The sequence below is a fragment of the Coregonus clupeaformis genome, chromosome 6, assembly GCF_020615455.1.
Source record: "Coregonus clupeaformis isolate EN_2021a chromosome 6, ASM2061545v1, whole genome shotgun sequence".
In the NCBI taxonomy this organism is placed as follows: domain Eukaryota; kingdom Metazoa; phylum Chordata; class Actinopteri; order Salmoniformes; family Salmonidae; genus Coregonus; species Coregonus clupeaformis.
Window position 1 is genome coordinate 48,754,882 of NC_059197.1, and position 14,130 is coordinate 48,769,011.

Genomic DNA, 14,130 nt, shown 5'->3' on the forward strand with positions numbered 1-14,130 from the left:
ATGGGTTTTGAGAAGGAGATGAGGAGCGAGGACGTGAGGAATATTCAATTGAGATCTTCCCTCAGAAAGAGAAGGCGTGTGACCACGGAAACCTCTTTAGTATTGATGTATGTCGTAGTATTTGCTATGCTATAACATAACAGGGGTCATAACATAATGATATATAATAATAATGTTATATAATAAGATGAGTATGATTGTTCCTTTAGTTCTTTTTGTTTGTAGTTTGGGTCACCCAGGTGGTCAAGAGTAATAGAAATAGAATGAATGGGAATGTCTGTTCTAGTAATTATATTTCTATGGCCAGGGTGGCACCCCAGCTCTTCTCCCAGCTTTGCACTCTTATCTTAACCAGCCAAGGAAGTCTAAAGAGGGGAGCGACAACACTAAGCCATTTCTAGTATTTGGTCATAATAAACAATAACTGTTCTAAAACTTTTTTTAAATTTGGGAAGATATTGATATTCATCGTCATCCTTTTTCATAGTTTGTGATCTCCACTGTTATGCAGCCATGTTTGAATAAGAAATATTAGGAAACAGTGCCCCCACATGTTAAATCAATATAAGTGCATTATGTGCTACACAGCTGCATGGTTAATAACATAGGTGGAGGAACAGCAATAACTGCAGTACAAGAATAATAATAATAATAATAACAAGTCAGCTAATTAAAACATATAAAGCTATACAAATGTACATATTAAAGCCAAATTATGATGATTTTCTGTAAATGTACTTTATTATGTAATTAAAATGCATCATAAATAGACTTTTAAATATAAACACTCCTTTTCTATCTAACATTGATTTACAATTATAAACAGGGTGGTTCGAGCCCTGAATGCTGATTGGCTGACAGCCGTGGTATATCAGACCATATACTATGGGTATGACAAGACATTTATTTTTATTGCTCAAATTTAGTTGGTAACCAGTTTATAATAGCAATAAGGCACCTCAGGGGTTTGTGGTATAGGGCCAATATACCACGATTAAGGGCTGTATTCAGGCACTCCGCGTTACGTCGTGCATAAGAACAGCCCTTATCCGTGGTATATTGGCCACATACCACACCCCCTCGGGCCTTATTGCTTAATTATATAACACTGGTAACTGTTGAGGCGGCAGGTAGCTTAGTGGTTAAGAGCGTTTTGCCAGTAACCGAAAGGTTGCTGGTTCTAATCCCCGAGCCGACTACGTGAAAAATCTGTCGATGTGCCCTTGAGCAAGGCACTTAACCCTAATTGCTCCTGTAAGTCGCTCTGGATAAGAGCGTCTGCTAAAAAAGGACACAAAAAAAAGAACAAAAAATAAAATGTTGGGACTCATATATAACTCATCAACACCATGTAAGAAGTCAAACAGGCTACTCACTATGAGTTGTGAGATTTACTCAAGAATGTATACCATTTCAACATTTAGAAATGTATTTAACCAGCAAAGGGTTGTGGATTGTACGTGGAATGTAAAGGACAAATTAGTGGAAGTCAACCTTTATCATTGTACTGGCCCAATCAGAGTCTTGTATCTGTGCCTACTGCGTCTTACATGCTACATGTCAATCAATAAAAGCACAGTGTATAATATCTCTCAATCATTGTTACTTCTATAATAGTAGTGGTTGGTTGTCTTCATTGACTGATCACAGTCTCTGTCTATTCATACAAAATCCTGACACCTATGTGTCTGCAAGGAGAGGTGTCTCAGACCCAGATTATAAGATGTATTTAAAGGCAACTATCGTCAATTAGGTCTCCTACTTCCAGGGGCTTACTGGATGTATCAGAGAGGATGAGCCAGGTCAGGGTCAAGGGTCAACGTTGAACCCACATCAGAGTTCAGAGTTCAGCCTGGGGGGCTGAAGGAGCAAGAGGACATGTTGCCTGTGGGACTTCCAGTCCCCGGTGGTCCAATACTGACTCAATGTGACTGAGGAGGGAGGAGAAGAACTGAGGCACTCCCTCATATCCTGGAAGAGGGGGACGCAAAGATAGGGTTAATGAGAGATAGAGAGAGAACATGAAATTGAGTAAGAGTGAGCAAGAGTGAAAGTGTAACTTGGAAGCAAATACAGCAGTATAAAGTGACTTTCATGGCTGTAAGTCGCTCTGTATAAGAGCTTTTCTTTTTACCTTTATTTAACCAGGTAAGCCAGTTGAGAACAAGTTCTCATTTACAACTGCGACCTGGCCAAGATAAAGCAGAGCAGTGCAATAAAAACAACAGCACAGAGTTACATATGGGGTAAACAAAACATAAAGTCAAAAATACAACAGAAAATATATATACAGTGTGTGCGAATTTAGTAAATTATGGATTAACACTGGAATGACAGATGTGCAAAAGACGATGTGCAAATAGAGATACTGGGGTGCAAATTAACAAAATAAATAACAATATGGGGGATGAGGTAGTTGGATGGGCTAATTACAGATGGGCTGTGTACAGATGCAGTGTGTAAGCTGTTCTGACAACTGACGCCTAAAGTTAGTGAGTGAGATAAGAGTCTCCAGCTTCACAGATTTTTGCAGTTCGTTCCAGTCATTGGCAGCAGAGAACTGGAAGGAATGGCGGCCAAAGGAGGTGTTGGCTTTGGGGATGATCAGTGAGACATACCTGCTGGAGCGCAGACTACGGGTGGGTGTTGCTATGGTGACCAGTGAGCTAAGATAAGACGGGGATTTGCCTAGCAGTGATTTACAGATGACCTGGAGCCAGTGGGTTTGGCGACGAATATGTAGTGAGGGCCAGCCAACAAGAGCGTACAGGTCACAATGGTGGGTAGTACACTGCTCAAAAAAATAAAGGGAACACTAAAATAACACATCCTAGATCTGAATGAATGAAATAATCTTATTAAATACTTTTTTCTTTACATAGTTGAATGTGCTGACAACAAAATCACACAAAAATTATCAATGGAAATCAAATTTATCAACCCATGGAGGTCTGGATTTGGAGTCACCCTCAAAATTAAAGTGGAAAACCACACTACAGGCTGATCCAACTTTGATGTAATGTCCTTAAAACAAGTCAAAATGAGGCTCAGTAGTGTGTGTGGCCTCCACGTGACTGTATGACCTCCCTACAACGCCTGGGCATGCTCCTGATGAGGTGGCGGATGGTCTCCTGAGGGATCTCCTCCCAGACCTGGACTAAAGCATCCGCCAACTCCTGGACAGTCTGTGGTGCAACGTGGCGTTGGTGGATGGAGCGAGACATGATGTCCCAGATGTGCTCAATTGGATTCAGGTCTGGGGAACGGGCGGGCCAGTCCATAGCATCAATTCCTTCCTCTTGCAGGAACTGCTGACACACTCCAGCCACATGAGGTCTAGCATTGTCTTGCATTAGGAGGAACCCAGGGCCAACCGCACCAGCATATGGTCTCACAAGGGGTCTGAGGATCTCATCTCGGTACCTAATGGCAGTCAGGCTACCTCTGGTGAGCACATGGAGGGCTATGCGGCCCCCCAAAGAAATGCCACCCCACACCATGACTGACCCACCGCCAAACCGGTCATGCTGGAGGATGTTGCAGGCAGCATAACGTTCTCCACGGCGTCTCCAGACTCTGTCACGTCTGTCACATGTGCTCAGTGTGAACCTGCTTTCATCTGTGAAGAGCACAGGGCGCCAGTGGCGAATTTGCCAATCTTGGTGTTCTCTGGCAAATGCCAAACGTCCTGCACGGTGTTGGGCTGTAAGCACAACCCCCACCTGTGGACGTCGGGCCCTCATACCACCCTCATGGAGTCTATTTCTGACCGTTTGAGCAGACACATGCACATTTGTGGTCTGCTGGAGGTCATTTTGCAGGGCTCTGGCAGTGCTCCTCCTGCTCCTGCATTTATTGTCAATCAGTGTTGCTTCCTAAGTGGACAGTTTGATTTCACAGAAGTGTGATTGACTTGGAGTTACATTGTGTTGTTTAAGTGTTCCCTTTATTTTTTTGAGCAGTGTATATGGGGCTTTGGTGACAAAACGGATGGCACTGTGATAGACTACATCCAATTTGCTGAGTAGAGTGTCGGAGGCTATTTTGTAAATGACATCGCCGAAGTCAAGGATCGGTAGGATAGGCATGTTTGGCAGCATGAGTGAAGGAGGCTTTGTTGCGAAATAGGAAGCTGATTCTAGATCTAACTTTTGATTGGAGATGCTTAATGTGAGTTTGGAAGGAGAGTTTACAGTCTAACCAGACACCTAGGTATTTGTAGTTGTCCACATACTCTAGGTCAGACCCGCCGAGAGTAGTGAGTCTAGTCGGGTGGGCGGGTGCAAGCAGCGTTCGGTTGAAGAGCATGCATTTAGTTTTACTAGTGTTTAAGATCAGTTGGAGGCTACGGAAGGAGTGTTGTATAGCGTTGAAGCTTGTTTGGAGGTTTGTTAACACAGTGTCCAATGAAGGGCCAGATGTATACAAAATGGTGTCGTCCGCATAGAGGTGGATCCGAGCGTCACCAGCAGCAAGAGCAACATCATTGATATACACAGAGAATAAAGTCGGCCCAAGAATTGAACCCTGTGGCACCCCCATAGAGACTGCCAGAGGTCCAGACAACAGGCCCTCCGATTTGACACATTGAACTCTATCTGAGAAGTAGTTGGTGAACCAGGCGAGGCAGTCATTTGAGAAACCAAGGTATGGGCAAGTTGCAGCAGAGGGTGCAGAGCTGGTGGCCGGGGTAGTGGCAGCCAGGTGGAAAGCATGGCCAGCCGTAGCAAAATGCTTGTTGAAATTCTCGATTATTGTAGATTTATCGGTGGTGACAGTGTTTCCTAGCCTCAGTGCAGTGGGCAGTTGGGAGGAGGTGCTCTTATTCTCTATGGACTTTACAGTGTCCCAAAACTTTTTGGAGTTAGTGCTACAGGATGCAAATGTCTGTTTGAAAAAGCTAGCCTTTGCTTTCCTAACTGATTGTGTATATTGGTTCCTGACTTCCCTGAAAAGTAGCATATCGCGGGGGCTGTTCGATGCTAATGCAGTAGGCCACAGGATGTTTTTGTGCTGGTCAAGGGCAGTCAAGTCTGAGGAGAACCAGGGGCTATATCTGTTCTTAGTTCTGAATTTTTTGAATGGGGCATGCTTATTTAAGATTGAGAGGAAAGTCCTTTTAAAGAACAACCAGGCATCCTCTACTGACAGAATGAGGTCAATATCCATCCAGGATACCCAGGCCAGGTCAATTAGAAAGGCCTGCTCGCTAAAGTGTTTTAGGGAGCATTTGACAGTAATGAGGGGTGGTCGTTTGACCGCAGACCCATTACAACGCAGGCAATAAGGCAGTGATCGCTGAGATCCTGGTTGAAGACAGCAGAGGTGTATTTAGAGGGTAAATTTGTCAGGATGATATCTATGAGGGTGCCCATGTTTACAGATTTTGGGTTGTACCTGGTAGGTTCGTTGATCATTTGTGTGAGATTGAGGGCATCTAGTTCAGATTGTAGGTTGCCCGGGGTGTTAAGCATATCCCAGTTTAGGTCACCAAGCAGTACGAACTCTGAGGATAGATGGGGGCCAATCAGTTCATTCTGTTAATGACCAAAATGTATAATGTAAATGAAAGAAGAAAAGCCCAGTGACCTGGGAAAATGTTAATGTCGATGATAGTGAGGGTGTGTGTTTTGATGTTGACGATGACATCCACCCTGAACAGAGCCATGCCCAGCTCTGCCCTCAGCTCCCTCACTAGGGCCACCATGGCCTCACCACTGGGGGAGGCAGCCTCGGCATCTTCTCATCCAGCTGAGACACAACACCACAGGACACAGGACAGATGATCAGTTCATCTGTTCAGGGTCCGTATTCACAAAGTGTCTCAGGGTAGGAGTACTGATCTAGGATCAGGTCCACCTGATCAGGTCCACTTCATCTTATTCATTATGATCTAAAAAGCCAAACTGATCCTAGCTCAGCACTACTACTTTGAGACGAATTATGAATACGGGCCCTGGATAGCACAAGACCTATTGCAGACAGTGGGTCAAGTAGAACAGGGTAAAACAGATTGAATTAGTTTGTACAGGAATCAGTGCCAGTTAATCAAATTGAACAGAGTTGATTGTCAGAGTGGAGGTCGTACTAACTGCAGTGAGGTGGGAGCAGGACTCTGGCTTGGACACCTTGTGGCTGTTGAAAAAGATTGTCTTCCTCTCTGGAGTCACAAAACACACCATAGACATTAGGAATAAGTTTTATTGCAACAGATGATTAAAAACAGTATAAGCATGCATGAGAATGAGAAAGAGAGAGAGAGAGAGAGAGAGAGAGAGATTTTTATTTTCCCATTTGTACTTTAACTATTTGCACATTGTTACAACACTGTATATATACATAATATGACATTTGAAATGTCTTTATTCTTTTGAAACTTCTGAGTGTAATGTTTACTGTTAATATTGATTGTTTATTTCACTTTTGTTTACTATCTACTTCACTTGCTTTGGCAATGTTAACACACGTTTCCCATGCCAATAAAGCCCTTAAATTGAAATTGAAATTGAAATTGAAATTGAAATTGAATTGAGAGAGAGAGAGAGAGAGAGAGAGAGAGAGAGAGAGAGAGAGAGAGAAAGAGCGAGCGAGAGAGATGGAGAAGAAGAGGGAGAAGAGGTGAGGGTGTGTCCACACTGACCATGGGGTCCAGGGGGGAAGTTCTTCAGCGAGGGCCTCTCCACAGTGAAGTGCTCCTCTCCCACCACAAACACCTTGTGCAGCACGGCACCGTGGTTGACGAAGCTCTGCAGCACACAGGGAGGTTGGGCATCTGACAGACCAGCCATACTGAAGATCAGAGACATCTATGGTATGGAGAGAGAGCAGGGACACTAAAGTCTGAAGAACTAGAGGAAGAGCCATGGGCCAATAAACACCAATACACATATAGAGAGAGAGATCACAGTGTCAACAAAGCAGCAATACACTGAGCCACACAAAAAGGCAGAAAATAGTAACAAATAAATGGGAAAATATGCAAAAACACTGTGAGCAATAGAAAGACAAACAGTCTCTTACCTCATGGGAGCTGGATCCATGAGCCACCCTGGTTTTACAGACTAAGAGGAAGAGGAATAGTGAGGTGTGAGGAGACACAACACATGATCTTATGGGACAGTTTCCCAGTCACAGGTTAAGCCTAGTCCTAGACTAAAAAGCACTTTCAATGGACAATGTTCAATGGAGGATGTTCCCCAATGCTGGAAGAGGGGCCTGAGTGAAAAAGTTTTTCCTCTAAAAAAAGTGGTATAACATACAGAACTGGTGCATGATCCAGATAAATATTTTCTTATAATTTATTTTGCCAGTAGGCCTATATCCTTCCACAGACAACTTCCTTATTGCGATCAAATTATAGCCAATCTTACCAGTGTGTTGTTAACAACATTAGCGTGAGCAACAATAGTGGAATCGGCGATTCACCTTCAGAATAAAAGTTCCCCATTGAAACTGATGCGAACGGATCCAAATGTTGGAATTATTCCACAACTGGACTAGATAATGCTAAACAAAGTTGGAATGTTGATATAGAAATTCAACAAAACATAAGAATTAGTTAATTTGACACAAAAAACGTTATAAATCTGTTGAAATCACAATGCGGATGTATATTATTGTACTTCCGAATTGCATTGGGGCATACTTACATTGCAATGTACAGACACACCTATGGATCCTGGGTCCATGAAATGAGGTATCAGCCTACTCAGTGACACTCACAGAATACAACTATGTAGAGTGTATACAAACATTATCAGCATTGCTCTTATTGAAGGAATTTAAAGGAAACTCCACCCAAAAACTATATTTTGGTATTTGTTTAATTGGTCTATTGTTGATATAGTCCCAAACAACTAAATATTATTATATTTAGTTGAATTTGTATAGCAACATTCCAACCTTGTTTAGCATTATAGTCCAATTGTGGCATGATTCAGTTTCAATTTTGGAACTTTTATTTTGAAGGCAAACCACCGATTCCACTATTGTTGCTCACGCTAATGTTGTTCACAGCACATATGTGCCAGCCTTCTCATGGTTCATTGAAAAAAGAAAGAGAAAGTAAAACTCCACGGGAAGCTCAACAAACACCCTTTTCATCGTCTTCTCTCTATTGTAGAGTGATCTTCTTGTTTTACTGCAACTGAAAAAAAACGGTGAATATAGTCCTATAAGGCTATTAGGCTACTGCAGAAAAGGTAACAGGTAACTCGCCGAAAGTTCACTTTAGGTGAGCATCATTTGACGCAAAGCAATGTCCCGTGGTTCGAATGCTGGATTTGACCGACACATTACGATTTTTTCTCCTGAGGGCCGCCTCTATCAAGTCGGTGAGATATTTTGCTTCATTCCTCCAGTTTAGTTTCATGCAGGGGACGAACTAGGCTAATCTAGCCTCTGTATATGTATCGTTCTATATCATCTCAAATGTAAAATAATCGCGCTGTGAATGTGTTACGCTGTAGCTGTATCTGATTATGAGCATCCCCATAGGCCAAAAGTGTAGTATATTGTGATTGTTAACGTATTGTGATTATGTATTTCACATAGAATATGTGGGTTGGGGGAGGGGGGGTGGGGGGTGGGGGGGGGGTTAAAAGTTAGCCTATATTTAAGAAGTATAATCTCATGTTCTCATGTGTTGTCCCCCAGAGTATGCCTTCAAAGCAATCGCCCAGGGTGGGTCTATATTTAAGAAGTATAATCTCATGTTCTCATGTGTTGTCCCCCAGAGTATGCCTTCAAAGCAATCGCCCAGGGTGGGTTGACATCACTGGGCGTGCGGGGGACAGACTGTGCTGTGGTGGTCACACAGAAGAAAGTGCCGGTAAGATATTCAGCTTCGGTCCTTAGCTACATCTCCATGTACCAGGAGCTTCTGTCTTAGTTTTCTTTGACTTCATCCAAATTAGAAAAATAATGTTGATATCTGGCTTTAGAGAAAGAGTCAGTCATGAACAGTGAAGCATGACAGAGTGGTGTCTCAAGCATTTCTGCTGACAGGGCACACGCCGCTGATTTGTTAAAGCTTGTCCAAGGAAAGCTTATATTGTGGAACCAATATTCCTAACAACAATGAGGTATCATCTACTATATGTATATATGTGACCCTGTCATTATAACACAGGACAAGCTGCTGGATTCTGCCACTCTGACCAACATGTACCCACTTACCCCACGCATTGGATGTGTGATGACAGGACACAATGGTGTGTATAATGGCACAGACGACATCTCACATCACACACACACACACACACATCCTTTTACTCTCTCTTCCTCTCCCCCTCAGCGGACAGTCGATCCCAGGTCCACAGGGCACGAGTGGAGGCCGCCGAATGGAAGTACAAGTTTGGCTATGACATCACAGCAGACATGTTGTGTCGGAGAATGGCGGACATCTCCCAGGTCTACACACAGAACGCTGAGATGAGACCTTTGGGATGCTGTGAGTGGTGTACCCCTGTCCTCCTGTCACCATGTCTCTCTGTCCTCTTCCTCTCCATTGATTCACTCCCTCTCTCCCTTACCATTAATCCACTGTCTACCTCCTTTCTTTCAATACCTCTCACTCTATACACCCTTTTTTCCTCTCCCTGATTGCCCAGTAATACAGTTTTTTTCAATCACTTTGCCGCATTTTTCAAATGTAAGTGGTATATTTACAAAACTCTAAACTGATAACACATGTAATGCCCTCCTATCTTAGGTTCAGAACCTTTGATTGTGCATTCATTGGGGTTTCACACAACTTTCACCCATGAGTCTTTCATGCAAAATCAAAGTTTTATGTGAAATACCCTGAGAACATTTTGTTTAGTCACCAATACATCAGATAATGATAGGCTCACCATTTAGTAATTTTAACTACCATTTATTCCAATAGAAAAAAAATACAAGATAAACATTTCAAAATGTGTATTTCTGAAGTGTCAATAGAAAGAGTAGTAGATGGTGAATATCATTTTCCATACAGTATTTGACTATAACTTGACATGCACAATTATTTTATCATTTGTATCCAATGGCAGGTTGTGAGCATGTTGAGAAATATGTCAGTCTTACGGTTCCATTATCTTTTTACAGTACATTAGTAGGACAAAAAATCGGGGTATTGTAAAACAGTTGGCTACTGCAAAAACATAGCACAGTGTTGGAAGCCATTTCTGGCCCATGCAACATTGTACAAGATCACCTTTTCTACGTGACTTGTCAACTGAAACAGTATCGCCTGTCTCTCTGCTTGAAATTCATCATCTAACAGTGTATCAATAAAATTCAGATAATGAGTGGAATATATTGTTTGATAAACCGGGTGGTTCGAGCCCTGAATGGTGATTGGCTGAAAGCTGTGGTATATCAGACCGTATACCATGGGTATGACAAAATAGTACTATTTACTGGTCTAATTACGTTGGTAACCAGTTTATAATAGCAATAAGGCACCTCAGGGGTTTGTGGTATATGGCCAATATACCCCGGCTAATGATTGTATCCAGGCACTTCGCGTTGCGTCGTGCGTAAGAACAGCCCTTAGCTGTGGTATATTGGCCATATACCCCATCTCCTCGGGCATTATTGCTTAAATATACAGTGGGGAGAACAAGTATTTGATACAGGAAAATATATAATTTAATCAATTTTAGAATAAGGCTGTAACGTAACAAAATGTGGAAAAAGGGAAGGGGTCTGAATACTTTCTGAATGCACCGCACATTACCTAGGCACTACATCATTTTGGTTCAGTAGTTATCCGTTTTGAGCAGTTTGATTAAGAAATAGTTAATTATATTTTTAACAAATGACAAGAAAATCATAAAAAAAGTAATGTGAATATTGCATTTTGAAACGCAGATACTTATACTGAACCAAAATATAAACGGAAAATGCAACAATTTCAAAATCTTACTGAGTTACAGTTCATATAAGGAAATCAGTCAATTGAAATCAATTCGTTAGGCCCTAATCTATGGATTTCATATGACTGGGAACACAGATATGCATCTGTTGGTCACAGACGCCTTAAAAATACAGGTAGGGGCATGGATCAGAAAACCTGTCAGTATCTGGTGTGACCATCATTTGCCTCATGCAGTGCGACACATCTCCTTCGCATAGAGTTGATCAGGCTGTTGATTGTGGCCTGTGGAATGTTGTCCCACTCCTCTTCAATGGGTGTGCGAAGTTGCTGGATATTGGCGGGAACTGGAACATGCTGTCATACACGTCAATCCAGAGCATCCCAAACATTCCCAATGGGTGACATGTCTGGTGAGTATGCAGGCCATGGAAGAACTGGGACATTTTCAGCTTCCAGGAATTGTGTACAGATCCTTGCATCATGGGGCCGTGCATTATCTTGCTGACACATGAGGTCAGGGCGGCAGATAAATGGCACGACAATGGGCTTCAGGATTTCGTCACAGTATGTCTGTGCATTCAAATTGGCATCGATAAAATGCAATTGTGTTCGTTGTCCGTAGCTTATACCTGACCATACCATAACCCCACTGCCAGCATGGAGCACTCTGTTCACAACGTTGACATCAGCAAACCGCTCGCCCACATGACGCCATACACGTAGTCTGCGGTTGTGAGGCTGGTTGGACGTACTGCCAAATTCCCTAAAACAACGTTGGAGGCGGCTTATGGTAGAGAAATGAACATTACATTCTCTGGCAACAGCTCTGGTGGACATTCCTGCAGTCAGCATGCCAATTGCATGCTCCCTAAAAACTTGAGACATCTGTATTATTGTGTTGTCAGACAAAACTGCACATTTTAGAGTGGCCTTTTATTATCGCCAGCACAAGGTGCACCTGTGTAATAATCATGCTGTTTAATCAGCTTCTTAATATGCCACACCTGTCAGGTGAATGGATTATCTTGGCAAAAGAGAAATGCTCTCTAACAGGGATGTAGACAAATTTGTTCACAAAATTTGAGAGAAATAAGCTTTTTTGTATGGAACATTTCTGGGATCTTTTATTTCAGCTCATGAAACAAGTGATCAACATTTTACATGTTGTGTTTATATTTTTGTTCTGTAGATAGAATATGTATCCAAATTGAAAGAGTGATTTGGTGCAGTGAACAAAAGACTGTGAATTTATTAGTTGCACTCAGTCAACTGAAAATGTGCTTAGAGTTTTGAAACATTAGCCATTTTGATGATCTGTTTAGATTTTTGTGCTTAGAGTTGTGAAAATGGCACTAAAGTGATTGAACAACTCTGTAAGTGCAGTAGGTGAGTCCTAACTCCCACACAGAGGACTCAGACCCAAAACCTTCTCCTCCCCATGTCTCCAGGTATGATCTTGGTGGCCATGGACCCCCAGCTGGGTCCCATGCTGTATAAGTGTGACCCGGCAGGCTACTTCTGTGGCTTCAGGGCCACCAGCGTGGGGGCCAAGCAGACAGAGGCTAACAGCTACCTGGAGAAGAAACTCAAGAAGAGGCCGAAGCTGTCATATGAGATGACTGTGGAGGTAGGGGGATGGATACACCTGGATACTCATGGAAACATCTGGCGAAAAGTGAAAGTCTGTACAGGATTCAATCTCTCTCTCTCTCTCTCTCTCTCTCCATTTCTTTCCCACTCTCCTCCTATAGTTGGCCATCTCCTGTCTCTCTTCTATTCTGTCCATGGACTTCAAGCCCAGTGAAATTGAAGTGGGTGTAGTCACTAAGGAAAGCCCCAAGTTCAGGTACTATACTATCACAGTAACTGCATTTCGTCATCACTGTGTTTTTCTATATGCTCATATGGTAATGATCAAGGATTTAGACAAGGGAACAACAGCCAAATGATCAATAGTCAATTCATTTTTCCTTCTCTCTTTCTCTCTCCCCAACAATGTTTCTAACATCCACTCTCATCTTCACCCTCACAGGACCCTCTCTGAGACAGAGATCGACACCCACCTGGTGGCCATTGCTGAGCGGGAATAGATTAGCAGCCATCCACATACAGTACATCAGGCGTCAGGCTGACTAACTAACAGACTAACCTAGTGGTTCAGTAATAGGACATCAATACTACTTCAGACTGCTTTTGCAGACGGGCCCATCTTATACAATACTAGGATATTTTTCTACTTTCCAACTATTTTCATCCGCACTGGTTGATTTTCACCTTCAGTCTGCATATCAAAGCTTCTAGGACATACAGCCAGGCTGTAACTAGAATGCCCATGTTGTTGGATTGGTTTGATCATGTGGATTGTTTCATCCATCATATTTATTGTCTGTATCTCATTGATCCCCATTGTTTATGACCACCAAATGGGTTTTAGCTGCCTGTGTCCAGAGCATTACTCATGTCATCTATCACCTGCCACAGAAACACTGTCTAACAGAATAAAACACATAAAATAAAACAAAAGAGCACTAATATCCCTTTTTTATTCTGATATGCTTAGATGTTTTCTGTAGAGTCACAAAAGAGACAGTAGTGCTTAACCTTTCGTATTTGTTTCATTCGATACATGTAACTAGAGTCCTGGGTCCATATTCACAAAGCGTCAGAAAAGGTCCTAGGAATCCTGTTAAAACGTCTTTTAAGACAGAACAACTCCCAGCTCAGAGTAGGTTTTAGGATGATGTTAAGACACTGCTCAGACAATCTCTGAGCCAGGAGTAAAATCAATTCATAAAAGTTTATCTCAGCTTGTAATCGCGACAGTTTGAGGTACCGCAAAGGAAAGACAGTGATGACGCTCATTGACATTGTTGCATATGATGGGGAATAACCATTGGTGGTGAGGCATCGCCAGCTGTGAACTCTATAGCATACTTCAGACAACCATCAAATGTTGCAATGGTAAAACGTTTGACATAATTTTCGCCTGATACGATCACTCTTCCTTCTCTTAATTCTTGCCTAATAGCATCCATAACCTTTTTTTATTTGTTTTACCAATTCTGATGGTTGTTAAAAGCGGAATTTTGATAATATTACTGTTAAATCAACACACTCGTCACTCCCGTTTAACAACTCCTAATCGCTTTGGTACAGTAGGCATCAAGTCACTTGCCGATAATGGTGCATAAAATGTTTGAAAGGTCTCATTTTCATCGAACACAATCAAAGTTAACATAGGACCTAGATGGCTTTAATTGCCCAAT

The 14,130-nt window shown here is 42.3% G+C and overlaps 1 protein-coding gene across 1 annotated transcript; it reads left to right on the plus strand.

Moving 5' to 3' along the window:
* The first annotated feature begins 8,033 nt into the window (after positions 1-8,033).
* On the plus strand, positions 8,034-13,381 carry LOC121568276 (proteasome subunit alpha type-6). Its single transcript, XM_041878835.1, has 7 exons — positions 8,034-8,333; positions 8,736-8,830; positions 9,131-9,212; positions 9,296-9,451; positions 12,313-12,491; positions 12,616-12,710; positions 12,897-13,381. Exons 1-7 carry the CDS (start codon positions 8,258-8,260, stop codon positions 12,952-12,954), a joined length of 741 nt encoding a protein of 246 aa, XP_041734769.1. The 5' UTR covers positions 8,034-8,257; the 3' UTR covers positions 12,955-13,381.
* The last annotated feature ends 749 nt before the right edge of the window (positions 13,382-14,130 follow it).